Source organism: Pleurodeles waltl, chromosome 4_2 (genome assembly GCF_031143425.1).
Source record: "Pleurodeles waltl isolate 20211129_DDA chromosome 4_2, aPleWal1.hap1.20221129, whole genome shotgun sequence".
Lineage (NCBI taxonomy): Eukaryota > Metazoa > Chordata > Amphibia > Caudata > Salamandridae > Pleurodeles > Pleurodeles waltl.
The window spans coordinates 519,081,941-519,101,892 of record NC_090443.1 but is presented as its reverse complement, the minus strand read 5'-3'; the positions used below and the strand labels follow the sequence as shown (position 1 = coordinate 519,101,892).

The window sequence follows — 19,952 nt, the reverse complement described above, 5'->3', positions numbered from 1 at the left end:
GTATGTTCCCAAACAATAGATGAGGAGGCTTGCTTGGTGCGGCAATTATATAAACAATTCCCTCCAAAAGTACATTATGTTCCTGTCACACGTAAGTGGGAAAGGGACATGATGTGAATACCTACGTATTGCACTTAACGTTGACTCTGATAGTGATGCCTTCACAGAGTGGCACTGATAACATAAAATCAAAACATTTCACTACCTACAAACAAGCAGCCATTTGGAAAGAAATTATTAAATAAATAGGCTAAGACAGAGCAAGTTAAGTAGGTTAAAAGTCACTAGGTGATGGGTGCACAGGACTGCAAGTCAAAAGGCTAAGTTAAACTCCTTACTCCCATTAAAACTAAATGGGAAACAGCCTTACCAATGTGGCTCAACAACGCTGTTCAACCCGAACCACGAATGCATCTTTACAACGCGTTCCTTTACTACGCAAGTCATTACAACAACTTGCCTTAGGGAAAGTGTTGTCGGACTGATGTTGGACTTTAAGTCCAACACTTTCCCTACTGTGGAGCAGACTCGAGTTGGAATAGTAAATTATAATATTCCGAAGTCCAGTGCTTTAACCAAGGCAAGTTGTTGTAATAGCTTGCGTGGTAAAGAAATGCATTGTAGAGGCGCATTTGTGGTTCTGGCCGCATTCTTAAGGCAGGCGTGGTAAATGCAGGCGTAACGACACACAACCAAACTAAAAAGGATCCACTCCAAATGTATACCTAATTACTTTCTTTTGAAAAAACTGTTGCTGTTTTTAATTTCCTGAGGTCAGTAATTTGGTGCTGGGTGCTCTCACCCCCTAGACATGGGCATGGGGTGGCAATACACCCAGCGACAATGTCCATGCCTCAGGGAATGGGGTCTGGGGTCTCAGAGGCATAAAAATGATATATGTGCCAGTCGTCTCCCTTTGAATTGAAGTCCAGGGATTGGTCTGGGCCCCAACAATGTTGTGTCTGCCCTGGTGAGATATGGCCCCCTGGGGACAGTAGAAGGTATGGGGAGGGGACCCATCCATGCCTCCACCACAAAAGGGATCAATAAATAAAGATGCACTTCTTCTCTGGGGGCTTGACCCTCCCAGGGGGGTTTTAAAGAAATGTGCTGGAGCCTCACTTGCCCCGATTCCAAATGCCAATGGACCATAACTTGGACCTGTTGGGTCAATTTTCTCGATCTTTGGCTTGTTTTTCTCCAGATGACAAGCTCTAGCAACCAGGAGCATTTTCAACAAGCTTACTGGCCTCTAAACGTGCACATACATTGCTGAGAGCTGGACTTCCTGGCTCCCTGTGCATTCTTCTCCTTTTGTGGTGCTCCTATCCTGCCAGTGGCAGTATCTTATGCCCCCCCATGGTTAGTTGGCAGAACACCCCCTTTCCACACTCCAAAGCCCCAAAGGCTCCTGGCTGTCTTGCAGTGCACTTGGGGTGGTAGTGGAGGTCGGATCTTTCCCCATGTGATCGTCAGGAGGCGTAGGCCCTGGAGAGAGACCCAACTAGTCCTGGGTGTCAGCTGCAGACTTACTACTTACTCCACCTTTGCAGGGCATAAGGTGGCTTCTCCTTCCAGGTGTCCAATACTCCATAGTCATTGCCTTCCAGGTCTAGAGTCTTGTTCTCTGTCTTTCGTCTGTGCTGAGGTTTATAAGTGAGAATGGAAAGTTCTATATGTCAGACACCCATGGCCAATCTTAGCCTGCACATCATCCATCGACCCCAGCTCCAACCCACTTGCACAATATTCTGGGACAATCCAATATGGTCCCACCTCGTTTTCTCTCTGAAAAGCTCCTCTGTGGGACTCAGCTTCACCCCTAGCTGATATCACTGTTGTATTCCCTTCTCAACAAACTTTCAAAGTGGAGTCTCGCCTTTGTTAGCTCCAAATGTCTGGGCTTCCACCTTTGTTCAGTGGGCCTGGACTGCCCTAGGCCAGATGCAGTGTGACAGCTAGTTATCAGATGCAGATTTTTCTCCCAAACCCTTCTTTCCCATCACAGGAATTGAGCCAATCAGTGATAAGAGTCCCCTTGCTGTTGGAAGACCTTCATTCCTCCTGCTGGGGAGCTGACACGGTCATAAACCCCTTAATAACACTACGTTGACAGAAAAGAGCTTTTTGTAAAACATATTGTCACAGGAATTAATAGGCAGAAATAGTGAAATAATAATAAGCTAGATGAAAGTGGGGGCATAACACCATTTAGCACATGTACTTAGAATACAGGTTGCAGCACATGGCAGACTTCAAAATAGAAATTAAGTTTCAAACCTTAACTTGCTGTCCCATCATCTAAGCCTATAAAGTTATGAATTAGAATGGCCCATCTGCATAGACGTATTAACTCATGGGAGATTGTGGTTTTAGCAAATTGTCTGCACTGAAGTTTAAATCCAGCATTTAACTCTCAGGGTTCCCTCATACAGCACATTACACCTTTTTAATACCTTTGTACTTTAAACAGTCTCTGAAACCATTTTTAGATGAAGTGTTAATATGTCTCAATTTAGCAATAAAGTTTGTGTTTATCTTGCAGTAGCTAGCTCTAATCACATTACGCTTTTAAATTCTGAAAAAATATGAGACCATCTTTGCATAATGAACTAACTTTGAATGAAGTGATTATTATGTCTCATGTTAAGAGTGTAGCTTGTGACACATTGTTTCTTTTTAGGTCATGATTGTTATGGTTTTAAATAACTAAACAATTACATTTACCTTACCTTACCTCCCTTCAGCTGAATAAACAAACACAAAGGCAAATACCGTTCCCAAGCTGGGGTTGTGGGCAGTCGTTCCTTCTTCAGAAGAAAAATATGACAAAAAGTTGTAGCACAGTAGGGCAAAATGCTGTAAAACAGTCTTTTTGTGAGGTAAGATGAATGTTTATTTAAAAAATTGTCAGAGATCTAGCATCGCCAAGTAAAAAAAATGTAATTGTTTCCAATTATTTAAAACCATAGCAATTTGTCAAAATACATATCCAGGTTGTCTAATTCAGTTCATACAGCTAGGCTATTCTGAATGCATTGAGCTACAACCATAGAATATTTAGAAGTTCTTAAAATTGCATGCTTGGCAGCTTGTGTGCAATAAATTGGATTATAATGAAAACATTTTTATAAATTCTAAAATCATGAAATAAACAAAATTTTAACAAAAAACGAAATAATTATCTAACGCCTTGACCATTTCACCACAGCAGATGAAGTACATCTGGCAAAAGTGCGTTATCCTTTGAGTGTTTACAGAGATCGTAAAACTGAATAATTTGTGACTTACTTGTGTACAATAAAGTGCATTATTACTAAACATTTTAATCAGTTCTAAAATTGCAACATAGACAAAACTTTAACAAAAAATGGAATAATGATCTAACAGCTCAGCTGTTTCACCACTGCACTTAAAATACAACTTACCAAAGTGGGTTATACTATGGGCGTATTACAGAAATCTGATAATTGCTAAATCAACAAGGTAGTGGTGACATATTCAAGTAACTTGTACTATGACCACCATACAACCTTTTGCTACTCAGCAATTCAAAAACCTAGGGATAAGTAATCACAAGTTAAAATTAATTTGTTGTTAAAATCTTACTTTCTGGGAAACCCTCCAAGATAGTAAAGTGCAATAAACAGTGAGCAGCGTAGACTTGCATTGGCACCACAAATTTTAAAACAAGTTATGCTATGCTATAAAACTAGCTATGCTATAGCACTGAGCTGCAGGAGCTACGTAAACTGTTCTTGGGCTAATATTAAAAAGCGGAAAGATTTTTCAACTTTATCTGCCAACAGAGCATCATATACATTATCTTATAAGCATCCCTGAGAAACTTCACAAGCCTAGCTGAGTGCTAGCTGTACATTTTCTGTCTAGATCAGTGCAATGACGTCCTCCAGACTGCCCATACCTCACAATTGTCACTACTGGCGCACCTTAAGAAATGTGGCCCACCTTCTGAACTACTTACCTGGATTCTGAGTTGGGAGGAGCTCAGAATCCACTGGCCAGATGGGGATGCTGAACTTGAGTTCACTTTTGCAGCATGAATTAAGAGTAAACATTATCGGATATTGCAATTTTGGCATATGGGGAAAATACCTGACTCCCTTTCTTCTACTTCCCAATTAAAGATGGTACTCAGCTTTCTACCCTTGTCACTTCTATGCCAAATCAAACTGTTATGTTATGTTATGAGGACTTATAGAGTGCATGCTACCCAAAGGCCTCCAGCGCTGTACGGAAATCTTCAGAACACACACTGGGGGCATAGATCAAAATAACCAAGTTTTAAGCAGACAACGAAGGACAATTCATGGCTGGTTAGTCGTAAGCCTATGGGCAGTGAGTTCCACAACTTAGCACCAAGATAGGCCATGGAGCTTCCGCCCATTTAGATTTTTTTATTAAAGGGATAATGGCCAGAGCCGCTGAAGAGGATCTAAGATGTCTAGCAGGATTGTGGAAGGAGGCGAGAGGCCCCCAAAGAGGATCTAAGATGTCTAGCAGGATTGTGGAAGGAGGCAAGAGTTCGCAAAAGCGGGGGACCTTTGTTATGGACGGCTCTGTGAATGCAACACTGCATTTTAAATTGTATCCATTGCTCAACTGGGAGCCACTGCAGAGTAGCGAGAGCTGATTTAGTCAATTTGTGTCTAGGAATATTGAAAAGAAGGTGAGCGGCAGTGTTTTGCACCACTTGTAGTTTCCTTTTCACATATTTCGGTACACGAAGGTACAAGGCATTACCATAATCCAGGCGCGAAATGATGAGGGCCTGGATGATGAGCCTCTTAGCAATAGTTGGAAGTATTTTAAACACCTTTCTGAGGAGTCTTAGGCCCATATTTATACTTCTTTAGTGCCGCATTTGCACCAATTTTTGATGCATAAGCGGCGCAAAGTTACAAAATACAGTTGTATTTTGTTAGTTTGCGCCACTTTTGCATCACAAAATGACACAAATGCGGTGCTAAAAAAGTATAAATATGGGCCTTAGTGTACCAAAGCAAGTGGAAGCAATTTTCGTAGCCTGGCGGTCCATGGTAAGCCATGGGTTGAGCCATACTCCTAAGCTCTTGATGTATTCCTTAGGAGGGGGCGGTTCACATAACGAGTGAAGCATAGAAAAGATAGAATTTGGCCGAGAAAGATGGCCTAAGATCATGACCGCTGTCTTATCCCCATTTAACTTGAGTTTACAACTGAAAGAGATGATTCATAGAAATGCTATCAAGGGAATGATCGCCAAGTGTATGGTCAATTGTTATGTTTTGCAGGTCAGTGTAGATCACACGTTATGTACTTTTGTCCTTGCCTGTCCTTTTTCCCTTCAGGATTTCCAGATGGATTCTTGTACCTCATCACGTGGACCTCGACTCATTAAGTTCCTGTCAATTCACTTTGTGTTTTGAATCGGCGATCAATTTTGCTCTTTTGAAACAAATGTTCTTGTTTTTTTCGTCCAATTGGTGATTTCGTTTGAAGCCCTTGATGATTACATGCATCGAGTTATCTACAGGCACGAGGGCCACTGGACGAGGTTGTACTTTTCTCAAGTTATCAAGGAGGGCAACCATTATATGCCCATAGCACCCAGCACTTGACAACAATGTACAAAGTTATGTTGCTCTACAAGTATTTTTTACAGTTTGTTCAAGGTTGAATTTTCGAATCGTTTACTCATTAACACAATTGGCAAAGTCATTCTTTGGAAATGTTTTTTCGGCACCTCCCACATATACTTATCTATAAGAATTTTTTTACATAAATGAAAATGAAAATATTGTTGACAGCTGTTTTTGCAAAGCTACATGTTACACTAACATTATTAGTAGTTATGATGAATATTATTTTTGTAGTCATTTGCTGTTGTTATTCTTCATTATAACGAGTTATTAAAATTGCAAATAATATTAGCAGTAATAGCAATAATAACAATAATAATATATTTTTATGTATTGGTTTTGTTTCACATTTATCAAATGAATATAGAATTGTGTGTTTATAATTTAATATATTATTAATATTGTGTAAAAGGATGATCAATTAATAATTCTGTAATAATAATAATAAGAAGAAGAAGAAGAAAAAAAAGAAGTAGATTTCCAGTTGTTCTAAATTGTGAGCTGGTGAATTGTTTACACAACAATGTAAAACAGGCAGAGTGCTTGTTCTTGGTCAACCAGACTCAAATAAATAATGCTGCATTACGGTCAACTAATATAACTCTTCCTCTCCTGACAATGCACAGTTTTTTTCCATGTCATACAGGACGTAGTTGCACAAAAAACAAGACAACAGTCGGGACCAATATATACCTTGTTGTAGGGAGAAAACAATTGATTTTGTGTAAGATTTACAGCTGTCCATTGCGAGTAGAGTTATCAGAAAGCTTGACTCACATATTTCATGACTCTGCTTTCACGGAATTGTCTTATATACTGAGCCACACTTACCATGTCTTCTTCTTGCCAACCTTCTCCTCATTGTCCGCCACCATGACACTCCTAGGTGGCAATTTGCATGACCCTGTCGGAGAAATTAGCAAACATATACCTGCATCACTAACATAATATGCAAAGATTAGAACTATGCTAAACAAGCAATTCCCATTACGCACCCCACAAACTTAACAGTCTCGGCTGCTAAATCACAACACAATATTACTAAATTTATCGACTACTGAAGGATAAGATTGGTCTGCCAGGATTCAAACCTTTAAGTCACAGGTTAGACACAGATCTCCATAGGACACACTCAAGTCATAGTGGCATTACCACAGATATATTTGCACACTGAATATTAAGTTCAGTAATTTCATGAAAGGATTACTGCATCCTTTTCACTTTTCCGTCACACAGCCCTTACTGCAATGAAGGCAACCCTTCCTCCAAATCAGGCAACACTTGCATTCTAAAATGGTTTTGAAGGACCCATAAAAACCCCCACCCAGATATCCTGTTTGGTGGTTGTGTAGACAGCAGGCTCCACGTTTTTGCGGTAGCCATGATTCCATCTTCTACGACATGTCCTCTCTGTTGCATTATCTTTTGACTTCACATTGAGAAGTCACATTGCAGGCTATGTCTTTCTTTTTGGTCTTTCAAAGACAGGTCACCCTTCAAGAGGTAGTATCATGTCCATTACCTAACGGAATCCCTGCTTAATGTTGCTGGGTGTGTGCATGGAAAGCCTGGCTTTTGGATAGGAGAAAAGGAGATGAAAAGCTGTGTAAACATCATTTATTCCCATAACATCCCCTTGGTATCAGTTTTAATTTGTAATTTGTTGTGCTGAGCTTATGATGCAAAAGGTGAACCAACGGAGGGCAATTCCTTCAATGTTCATGCATTCACTGATAATCCTAGTAAGCAATAGTGATTCACTGTATCGCATGCTGCTGAAAAATCCAGAAGAACTAGGAGATATGAGTTGCTGGAGTTAGAAATGCAGTGCTTCATCTGCTTCATGAAGCAGGAACGTTTCCATATTGCAGACCCATCTAAACCCAGAATGAAACACTTCTAAAACATTGTTATCTCAAATGTGTTGTGTAGGTTGCTCGCAAAACATTTTGTTATTGATTTTTACAAAAACTGACAAACCTGACAGGACAAAAATTGCTGGCATCCGCAAACATTTTTTGAAGGAGACGGGTGACTCCAATTTTTTGACAGTCAGGTAACAGTGCTTGTGAAAGAGAGGGGTTTACTAACTTAGTCCAATGCAGTAGAATGTGTACAGGCACCTTTATCAGTATTCCACCGAGCCAGGTCCAACAAGTGATATGCTGGCTTAGTTTTAGCTGTGATTTTAAAGAGATCACTTCCCGAACGAGGGTTGTATCTAAGCCATTTCACCTTGACTTAAACATTTTATCGTTCTTCTTTGTGTCTGGGATATTCGGTAAAGGATGTTTGATGGAGTTGATTTTCTGTTTAAATAACATGACAAACAATTTGCATTTGGCAACCAGGTTTTCAAAAACAAAGGAGGGAAGATTGCAGCTTTGATTATATCATATAGCTGTTTCGGGTGGTTCTTGTTGGTATTGGTAAAGGATTTAACATAGATGTCCTTGGCCTTGAAAATATTACCTTTGTTTCATTTTCTGGCTGTCCTAGGGGGTTTCAAGGTCAGGATAGGGAGTCATCGTCTCCACTTGTTTTCCAACGTTTTAAATGTTTTCTTGAAAGAGACACCCAAAGACCCTAGGAGTAGAAAGTTTGAGCCTTTCTTTTTGATTTACCCAGCACCTCAGACTATCAGTGATGTGATTAAAAGTAGTGGTAAAAACATTGATATCATCTTTAGGACTGGTGAGAGAGAGTTTATTTAGAGCCTTTGGAGTGAGATTCTTAAGATCAAGTTTTTTGTTCCTGGAAATTAAGTAAGTCCCTTTTTAGTGTTGCCACATATGTTTTATATGTTTGGCAACCACTGAAAGAGGGATGAAGTGATTATTGTAGCAGTCTCCAGGAACGGGGTCACTTGAAGAGATTAGACTTTCTTTAAAGATTATGCAGCCAAAAGTAGACCCTTTAATGTGACTTGGCTTGTGTCAGTGTTGTGAGGCATCAATTCCTGGGAGGAATGTTGAGAATATATTACCTTTGGTGTCACTTAGGTCTCCTCAATTGCCTTAAAAGATGATAGTACAGAATGAGTTATTCGATCATATTCTCCACGCATTTTTCAAGAAATGTCAGGTTTTCCTCAGGTGGGTGGCAAATTACATTAAGTCTTATGGGGAGGAGCGATCCACTTTAAATTCAACAACTCAGCATTGAAATAAACAGTGCCAGCTTGGATCTATCATCCAATATTTAATAGGGGTTTTGTGCATAACGCTAGCGTCTCCACAGGACCTTCCCTTGTAATCATGCTGCATGATGGAATAGTTATCAGGGAGAAGAACATCGAAAATATTATGAAATGTGTCATTAAACCAAGTCTCAGAGAGAACGTGAATGTCAGGCGCATAATGAACAATAATGTCTGTTACCTCAAGCCTATACTTAACTTCAGATCAACACATTTCATCACATTAGGTGTGACTGTTTTGTCCCAGGGGTGTTTTTACATTCTCTGCTTGCACCTGAATGAATTTGTTGAGTTCCATTGTTCTTTTGTAGCGAAATATGAAGGCCTGTGTTCATTAACAACTGGAATGAGCATTTTAGAGACAGGCTGAATTTAATATGAGATCCACGGAAGTTGAATGGAAGCGGGAGAGGTAGAGTCAAAACATCTGAGGATGACATGTGTGGCTATTGAAGTCGGTAATGTAAAGGTGCGGCTCCTCTGCTTGGGCGGAGGAGGGTCACCCCTGCCAGCAGCAGCCGCTGCAAACTTTTTACACTGAAACGATAATAAACAAGGTTTATTATCGTTCTATTGGTGAAAGGGGCGGGCATTGGGGATGAGGGGAGCGCACTGTGCACTCCCATCAGTGTGCATATATGTTTGGCTGGCCGTCTCAGGCTGGCCAAGCACACATGCGCTCAGGGCTCTCTGCAGCCTGGCACTGTGTTGCCGGGCTGGTGAGAGCAGGTGCAGGCTCCCAGACTGCCTTGGAGCACCCTGTCTGAGAGCTCCTAGCCAATCCTAATGCTGCTCTGAACAGCGTCAGCATTAGCTGCAGGGAGGCTGTTAGTCTGTGCCTAGAGCAACGAGGGAAATGCCCCCCCCACGCGCTGTACCTGCACTGTCCCTTCACAGCACAGTGAGCCTCGGCTGGTAATGAATAATAATGGGTTTGATTTGTAGTGCACACTAGATGCTGCTCCATACTTTGAAATAGAGCCTGCAAGTAATTGGAAGAATCACTGACCCAAGTTACATACTTCACACTAGGGCCCATATTTATACTCGGTTTGCGCTGAATTTGTGTCTTTTTTTTTGCTAATTCAGCACTAACCAAACTCCATATTTATACTTTGGCGCTAGACACGTAAAGTAAAACGACGTTAACGCAGAGAAAATGACTTTAATCCGGTTTACGACGTCGCAAACCGGATACTCACCATTTTTCCCCACAATAGCATTAAAAAGCAGCGCAAACACAGCACAATGTTCTAAGCAGCCCCAGAATGGATCCCAGAAGCCAGAAGAGACCCCAGAAAGACCACAATCGACCAGGAACCAGCCAGGGGGACCCAGACAAGACCCAGGACAGGGAGAAGAAGAAAAGTAAGTGTTGTTTCAGTGCAGAGGAGCAGGAAATACTGGTGAAAGAGGTGACGGAACACCAGCATCAACTTTTTGTCACCTCAAAATTGCCAATTGGGAGGAGAGAGGCAATTTGGCAACAAATTGTGGACAAGATAAACAGCGTGGCAGAAGTACGGAGAACAGTCACTGAGTGCAAGAAACGCTGGCATGACTGCAAGCGCAGAACCAAGGAAAACTTGGCAAGGAACAGGAAGGCTGCACTGCAGACTGGAGGTGGGAGTCCAGCACCGCAGGAGGCCCTCGACCAGATGGAGGAGATGGTGGCAGCCGTCATCCCAGAGGAGATCGTCACAGGAATTCAAGGACAGGACAGCGCAGACTACCAGGAAACAACACAGATGCAGGGTAAGTTGCATGGGGGACAAAAATGCCTAAATGTTACATGCAAGCAGGGGGAGGGACATACCTACTACACAATGCATGTCAGCCCTGAAAATCAGGCAGTGAAAAGGGCAAAGGCGCACGGCACAGGTGCCTGGGCTGTGCAGGGGAAACCGGGGGCACAGCACAGCACAACACTACACCAACAACCTTTGCATGGGGGTACTCTGCCATGCCAAGGCTGTTGGAAAGGCAAAGCCGGTCCAGGAGGGTAGGGTAGAACGTAAAACTGGCCTGCTGTCACACGACAGCTAGTATTGTCACAACATGAACTAGGGCTCAATTTCCAGTCTCAGGCCATATCCGCAAGTGGCATGTACCACGGACAACAGTTGCCACTACCATATGTGCTGTGTGTGCTGGTCAAGTAGCAAATGGCAGTTAGGTGCCCATGGATCAAACACACCCAAAATAGAGGGTTCAGGATGACGACGTTATCAATCCCCCGTAATTCCTAACAAAGTGTAAATCCTGTCAAATGCTCATGTCTATAGGCACAATAAACATCTGGTATTGTTACTTACATTATTAAGTACCCAGCAGTAATGTTATACCCATGCTGCACATTCCAGGGTCTACCCCATTCCTGTGTTACAATAGCTGCAATACCACCTTGCAACATCCCAAATGTCATACCGCTAAGACAAAAGCATTGAGGGGGAGGACACATGTGTCTAGCTAGTTAAAAACACCCGCACAGTCATAAGAGGAAATGGAACACTGCCAGGCCCATCAGTGCAATCCAATGTAGCACACTTTCCCCAACATCAACATGACACACTTCCAATGCTGACACCTGTATCGTGCCATGCCAATTCTATACATAGTATGTGCTTGGTCTCAGCAACATATAGGTGTATGTGAAATATCAGAGACTGGGTCAGTCCCATATTGTTAAGTGTGGTGCAAGTGGCATCAGAACACCCACAGCCATTGCAAGGCCTCACCATGCTAATGGAAGTAGACGGAGGGTTGAGTAGGACAAGAAGGTGGCAACATACAATTTGGACAGAACCTACACCTAGAGGATGTGATGCAGACAATTCCTCAACCTGCCCACACTACATGTGACATGCAGGTGGGGCATAGGCCTGTGAGAATGCTAATATTAGTGACAGGAACAATGAAAAGGAACCAAGATTACAATATCTCACTAATAGGAAGTCAGTGACATCACATTACAACTGCCACAACACAGACACACTAATTGTACAATATCCCATTGCAGAGGACGATGGGTCTCCTGTGGATATGCCTGTCCTGGACTTCCCTGATGACATGGATGACGAGCTGACAAACATTAGCCAGCAGACCCTCCAAGATGTCCTTGGAACTCTTCAGACCCCACCTTCAGTCGCAAGGAGGAGTACAGATACAGCAGCCATCAAAGAGGACCTACCCACCACCCCAATAGTACGACCTGCCAGCTCCAACCCAACTGAGGACTCTGAGGACAATGGTACCTCCTTTGAGAGGACAGTAGTGGGAGTACAGCGGGAGCTGGCCGAGGAGGTGCGGTGGGGATGCAAAATATGGCAGCCAGCCTTGAGGGGATGTGCATGATGTCATCTGAAGAACAGGCAGCAGCCATGCAAGCGCTACCATCCCTCCTGCAAGGACTAAAACAATGTGTGAGGGATTTCACCACAGCAGTTAGGGAGTTGCCACAACACCTGGCATCCCAAACCTTTCCCTGCATGCACGAATGCAATCATGACCCTCTCAGGGCCGACCTGGCTACCTACCACAGTGATGTAGCTACTGTACTCAAGAACCAGCAGCTCTTCCTTGCTGCAGTAATGCCCTTAATAGCCCCACAGTTGGCAGCTCCTGGGTATTCTGAGTCCACGTCTTCAAACACTGAAGTGTGTGTTGCCCCTTCAAACCCATCACCACCAAGGGCAGGGGAGACGACACACACATCAGAAGATGAAGATGTGGAACAGATCACCTTCACCCGTAGGGGTACCCGGTAGCACAAGTTCATGCCACATGGGCACTGATTTCCTAGGTCCTGTGCTTGTTAACATGCCAGTCTTGCTACAGCTGGTGACATGCACTGTTCTCCAACGCGCTGTTTACCTTACCACTATGCACTGCAATTGTCTCTCACTACCTCATTGGCAATTCATGTTCCTCTGCACTGAACGACACTTCACCCCAGCATGTCCAATGACATGTCCCTCACCATTGCACTTGTGTTGCATCACAATAGAAGGCATCACACTAATGGTCTTACAATGCTGGACTATGTAAATATTGCACTGCAGCACTTTAAAATAAATAGCACTTACACAACCACTTTGTCTCTGTGTAATGTGACACAGCAACTGTGTAGGAGATTTGTGATGTATGTAACAAGTCAATGGCCATAGAATGTCAACACAACAGTGTAGAAAGAATGTGGGCTGATAACTATGCACTGGAGTCTGGATTTTATCCATCTGTGCTTTCTTAGGCTTATTTCTGAAGTTAAATGAGAACAAACAGTATAATGCTGTGTAGAACTGAAAACGTCAGTTGCACAGTATGTATAAGATGAAACTCAATGTGGCCAACATTCCCTTTAAGACAATCTTTATGTTTGTGACATCTGACTATAAACTTTAATCACACACACACACCATACAGCAGGAATGGATGTGTACGGGTGTATGGACAATTATGTAACCTGGGAGTAAAATGTAATAAATGATAGGTGTGAGTTCTGTATTCAGAACTTCATAAGATTATAACATCACTCAGCTTATCAGGGTTCACATGAACATCAGGCTGCAGGCAGACGTCCCACAGTGGCCAATAATCCAATACAGGACTCAATCGATGACAGATTTAAAAACACACCAACCTTTACAACACATTGGGAACCATAGTAACCTTGGTGCAATGGATGGCAGATGCATACAGAAGTAGCTTTGTTGTAGCTGCCAATGTGACAGCTCATTTGGAAGTGGGAATATCCATGTCAATAATGGGATTCTGATGCAGGATAGAACACAAATGCAAATACTAAATTGACACTGTACACCCATGCAAAGGCCCTGGTCCCCAAACATATGACACATACTGTAAAGGAATACCTAAAACTTTATTTTACAGTAATAAAGGAAACTTAAACTAGGGGAAACACCTTAACTAACCTAACTTATCCTAACTATACATTACCCACAACTGGCCCTAACTACCCTAAGCTAAACTTACTTACCACATTCAACTAAACACTGTAAACATCAGCCCCCACCCCCCTTATATGACGGGACACATGTAGGACAACATATACTAACCTAAACACATACTAACTTATCCTAAACAAATATATATATATACTTTTTGTATATACCCAACATCATCCCCCACCCACCCACCCACAAAAAAATGTAATAATATAACACCCTCCACCCCTCAGCCCACTTATACTAACTAAACTAACAGCCCACTCTAACCTAACACTAAGCCCCCTAAACCCACTAAAGAAAAGAACGAGGAAAGTGGAGGGAGGGGAGGGAATCATGGGTGAGGATCCAAAAGTTACAAATTGTCCCTCCGCAGGATCTTCTTGATACCCTGCAGTCTCCTGCTGTTGCGGGACACCACCTGCTGAAGCCTGTCCATCCTGCGCAACATTCATTGCATGTCACGTTTCAGTGTCTGTAAATCCTGATTGTGTACCACAGCAGCTGGGGTTGTTTGGGTACCACTTGTAAATGCTGTTGCTGGTGCCGGTGCTGTGGTTGGAGGGGGAGGTGCAGGAGGTGCTGCTTGTGGGCCCAGAGAAGACGAAGTCAAGGGACCTGCTACAGTGGCTGTCATCCCTAGGGCCACTGTGGTCTAAGCTGCGGTGGTGGTGGCAGTTGTGGGCAATGCTGCCCCCCTTAGTCAAATGCCCTCTATACCCCTGTGGCTCTTTCATATTGATATCTACGTGCCATATTGCGGAACCCAGCCTCCACATCGAGTATGTGGCGGGAACGCACTGCCCGCCTCTGGAATTCCCGTATCTCCTGGGCATTCATGTTGGCAGCTGTAAAAATAGAGAAAGCCATTAGTGACATCACTGTGTGATACATCTAGAGATGATATTCTAACACTTCATCAAAAATAGCACATACAGTCCAAATCACAGTACAGATGATAGAATGTCCCTGAGGAATGACATGCCAACGCAGCCTACCCATCAACTGTCTAACAGCACAGCAATGCACAACAAGTTGTGTACTTAATTAAATGATTTGTGCATCTTTGTACTGCTATTAGTCATATAACAAATGCTGCAAGTACTCCACATGTGCCAGGCCCACTAGTAACTATCTTCAGGATGACAATCAAGGCACACAAGACCTGTGATTTGTACATGGAACTGCCAGGACGGTATGCAGTTGATAATCATGAGGGGGCATTGTAGTTTGGAAAACATGATTGCTTGAATTACATGTCTGTCATCTACACTGGGATCATCACACCTAGGTACACATATTTACTAGACCTAACCCTGTGCCTCAGGGGGGATGGACAAGCAACACATACTTTCGAACATCAAGGACAACCACAAAGCTTTGGGCAGCTGTCCATGGGTTTAGTCAGTCCACCACAGGTAAGGAGGGCTGCCAACTAGGACTGAGTCAACCATTGGATAATCACATCTACATTTATTTTTCTAATTACGGACAATTGAAAACATCATTAGATCTCACTGACACCTATCCAAAATCAAGCACATTGATGCAAGCACCCATCTGGCCTTGAGCTGCATGCACGCCTATGACATTTCACTCAAGTGCCACATAAATGGATTACAACATGTGGAGATAGATGCTGCCGGAAAGTCACCCATACAATCCTACATGTTCATTACTTAACAGGGATGCTCAAGTCTGGGTGTAAAACTTATGCATTACTGGTCTGTGTGAATCAGGGTATGACTTGCTGACTTAATATGACACTGGCCACCTCCAAATTAATTATTGGCATACATGTAACAACAAATCACCCAGTTCACCTGCCCATGCCTATAACACATATAGCCATCCCAATATATGACTCTACACCGCAGAATGTCTAACTCTACCATGGAACAAAATGTCCACCTCCAGTCAAGTCACATATCAGCTCACGTGCCAGCACATCATATCTTGCAATGAGTCCAACACACAGGAGTCAATCACACAACAGCTGCAAACACAACACAGGACAAGCATATTAACACTTACTGGATACGTCTTGGTCCGCAAATCGAGCCACTTCACCAATTGTATGGGGGCGGGTCCACCTGTAAAACAAGGAAGGGTGATATGTGCTCAATGTCTGCTCACTGTACAAAACTTAGAACAACAAATTACTGTGTGTACATTTTAAATGATAGAGCTGCACATCAGGCATGTAGACACACCAACAGACATAGTACTGCAAACATGCATTAACATTGTCACTCCAGTAGTGATAGACACACATATGCACACATGCACCAGCCCTAACAATCATGTGGTGCCAAACAAGATTACTCAATTTTGTGCTTAATTAATTCTAGAGGGTACTCCATTTCATCATTTATTATTATGAGAGACATGCAATGCCACATTCCTGGTGCACTGCAATACCAGAGACTCAGGTATTGTGGCTTGTGCATCAAGGGACAATGAGTTGCTGTGTGATTCTCATGTGGGTTGATTTGTGTTCAGGAATTATTGTGCTTTCAATGGTCCATTATATGTGTGCCAGTGTTGTATGTAGGTTACATATGCCACATTGGCAGTGTACCCAGAGCCGTACATGCCCCCTATGACAACATGATGGCAGGGATAATGTGTGTTACTTGATGACAATGTTATGCCAAACAAGGATTGGCCATTTATCTGATTCAAAACAACAACAAAAATGTATGCTGACAGTGTCTAATTTGATCATCTGTGACAAAATGCATGGGCACAGGTGTAGTCATTGCACCTGAAATGTGTTACTCTGGGCCCTGTACCTATATCAGGTATTGTAAATCACACTTTGCCACATTCATTAACTTAGAATTGCCAAGTTGTGTGAACTGTGGTAATACAACCAAGCTGACACTGTCCGCTAATTAAAACATGGGTTAGCAAATGTCCTACTTCTGCAATCTTGATGAGGTAGGTCTCTATTTGAAAGCACCTTGGGAATGGTGGCACTCACAGGAATGCTGGCCTGCTGATCTTAGCATACCACTATGTCTGTGATAGCCTTCATACTGAGAAGTTAATATTGTACATATGCTGCACTATATCAGCAGGAGTGTACCAAAAGTAAAATAACAACCTATTTTGTCACTTAAATTGTATAATGGAAGCATCAGTGGTCCCTTGCACAACATCATGCAAATCAATAGATTGTGACCATGCATTCACAAAGAGCAGGGATCCCATGATGACCCATTCACTTTACAAAATAGTTTGGCTATAAAGTGACACAGATGGTAACTGCACCAGCTCTGTACCAGCAATTGCGCAAAAGGCAAAAATGTTGTTGGGCCATGCTACACAATGATAGGATTTCAACGGCTACTCCGAAAAGCCACGAGATGAACCTGTTTTGTGCTACTGCAATCTGGTAGCATCCGGGCACAATTGGGTTTGGCCATGTGAAAGATTATCTGTCCAGACGTAAACACACAGAAACAATTAACTTAGGGCCAGATATGTCTTTTTTGTGTTGCATTTGCTTCATTTGTTTATACTGCAGCTATGGAAATTAGCACCAAAAATGTGATTGCAGCAAGTGTGGCATCCAGAAATAATGCAAATGCTGCACAAACAAAGTAGAAATATCGGCCTAAGATATTAGCAGAGGTTAGGAAGAGCTTTGTACGTATGGCCATGAATACTGTTCAGACATGGTTTAAAATAACTGGGGACTACATTGGTTCCTGAATCATTTATTTGCTTGTGCCGCATTATCATCATCTCTTGACGCCAAAGCGGCACTAATTTACTAGATAAAGTTGCCTTTTGTAAGTTTGTGCAGCTTTAGCGTCAACAAATGACAGTAATGCGTTGCAAAATTAGTACAAATCAGGGCCACAGCTTGTTCAACTTGCATTCTACATGTCCACAAACATTGCATGCAGCATGTCACAAAATCTGCTACTGTAACTCTAGTGCTTTGTACTGTACACATTAGTCAAATTTGTACTCACCAACAGGGCCACCAATCACCACACCCAGGTGGTCCGGCAGGTCCTGCTCTCGGGCCACCAGGTCAGCCCAGCGATGTTTCAATTGGTGGTTGTTGCACTGGCTGTTGAAGATTCTTCTTAGGTGGAACAGCACCTTTGCCCACCTGAGCCTCCTTGCCTCCGTGTGATACCCCTGTATCACCCGGCCCCCAGCCTCCAACATCAGGGGGAGGAAGTGGCACACCAACCACACAAAAGCCCCCAGCTCCTCCTTACCCATTCTTCCCAGACGTGGCCTTCCCAACATCTCAAACAAAATACAATAGGAAAGGGTAAAGAGGGAAAAACAGGGAAAGGAGGTATGAAAAGGAAACTTAACTAACCCACAGACAGCCCAACAATACCCCAACTAACAATACCCACAAACACAGTCCCAACAGTACAAAGACAGATCTAATCAATAAAAAATGACGAAAAAACACTTACAGAGACTAACACAGACACTTACAAAACAACAGAATACAATAGCAATAGCAGAGGGGAGACAAAAGCACAATATTCACAGAGACAACTCAATACACAGTCACACAGTCTAGAATAATCACAGACTGCAAAGTGAAAGTGAAAGTACACCCACTGTACCATTTCTGTAAACAGGATTTCCTATTACATCACTTCCTGTATCAATTGTGGGACTTTTTTTTATATTGCGTGTAATTTTAGGATGCTTACGGGGTTTGCGTCAATATATTTTTATGCATATGCATGAAAATTCCCCCGCATTCAAGGATTAATACATTTTTAATGGATAACTGATTTCCTGGGGTGTGGTGTTGGAATTAACACTAGTGACCAATCGATGTATTATGGGTGTGAGCGTCATTTTGAATGCATATGCGTTGTATTTTGACGCATATGCGTCTTTTTTGACACGTTTGCATCAAAAAATCTGTGTTAAACTGTGTTCGTGTGATTTACATTTTTTTTGCATGCATGCAGCCTATAACTATACAAAGATAGGATGGTATGACCTGCAGTGTGTGTTCTAGTGTTTGGGCACGTGTGGCAGACCATACTACTACGGACCATAATACTCATGTTGTTGTGCCGGATTAGCTCTCTTAACTGATGCAACAGCAACACAAACTTTTGGAATAAAATTGGTATTTCCTAGTTTGAGAAGGTGTTGCATCAATAGAGGACAGCAAGGCTACGCAACTAAACAAATAGACTCATGGTCTGTGTGTTTATGTCTGTGAATTGGCTCTTCAAATTGTTGTTGTGCCTCTGTGGGAATGTCACAAGAAAAGTTTGGGGCAATGTGCATGTATGAATGTGTTATAATTGTGTATAGCCATCAGATGCCATTCATTGAGGGACATCAGTCATGATATGTGTTTGTTATATCTGTTCAAGAGATATATCAAGAAGAGGATGCCTATTGGGGGATTCCACAGCTAGTCTCTAACAAAAGGCCGAGATTGAACAAAACAGCTCGTTTAGTGGCTGATATTACAATAACTTATAGGTTTCGAGCCTGCAATGGTCGCTCCTGCTCTGACACAAATCTGCATCCCACTTTCAAACGAGGAAGGTCTAGAAGCCAGATTGATTATATACTCCTCGATATTAGACTGTGGGGCCATATGGTTGATATGAGAGTACAAGAGCATGAAGAAAGTGACCACGACCCATTGATTTTATCGACTAGAGGCCTATTCCCTTTACTTGAGACACCCCATTCTAAGCTTTATGCCCATCAGCTAGCTTTATCAAATAATAGACGGAATTTAAAATGGGAGTTTGTTACTACATCCCCGAGCATCTTTCATCAATTTACAATCTGCTAGCCAATCAAATGGAGTGTATGCTTCATTACAAAGAAGATGATGAGGGTGATAGGCTTTTAGCAGCCCATAGTAAATTGTTCGATTCCCTAAAACACCTTTTCACAAAAGAGATCACCAGTAATCCCAAGAAAAAGTGCCGGGCACGGTGGTTTAATAATTTATGTAGGGAAGCACAGCTCACTTTACTGAAAGCTCTAAAAACAGGTCAAGTTGAATCTATAAGAACAGCCAGAAAAGATTACAAGAACGAATGTACCAAGGCACGCAGAAGCTGGGAAGAGGCTAGATGGGTAACTATCCTTGAAACCGCTAAATCAAAAGATACCTCCAGG

The 19,952-nt window shown here is 42.5% G+C and overlaps 1 protein-coding gene across 2 annotated transcripts in view; it reads right to left on the bottom strand.

Moving 5' to 3' along the window:
- LOC138293038 (flavin-containing monooxygenase 3-like) overlaps window positions 1-19,952 on the bottom strand; it is a 267,968-nt gene that overhangs the window by 31,323 nt on the left and 216,693 nt on the right. For both annotated transcript variants that reach the window (XM_069232019.1, XM_069232020.1), the window contains one exon: window positions 6,474-6,546. In XM_069232019.1, the coding sequence (XP_069088120.1) occupies window positions 6,474-6,546 (73 nt within the window). The remainder of the gene's footprint in view (window positions 1-6,473; window positions 6,547-19,952) is intronic.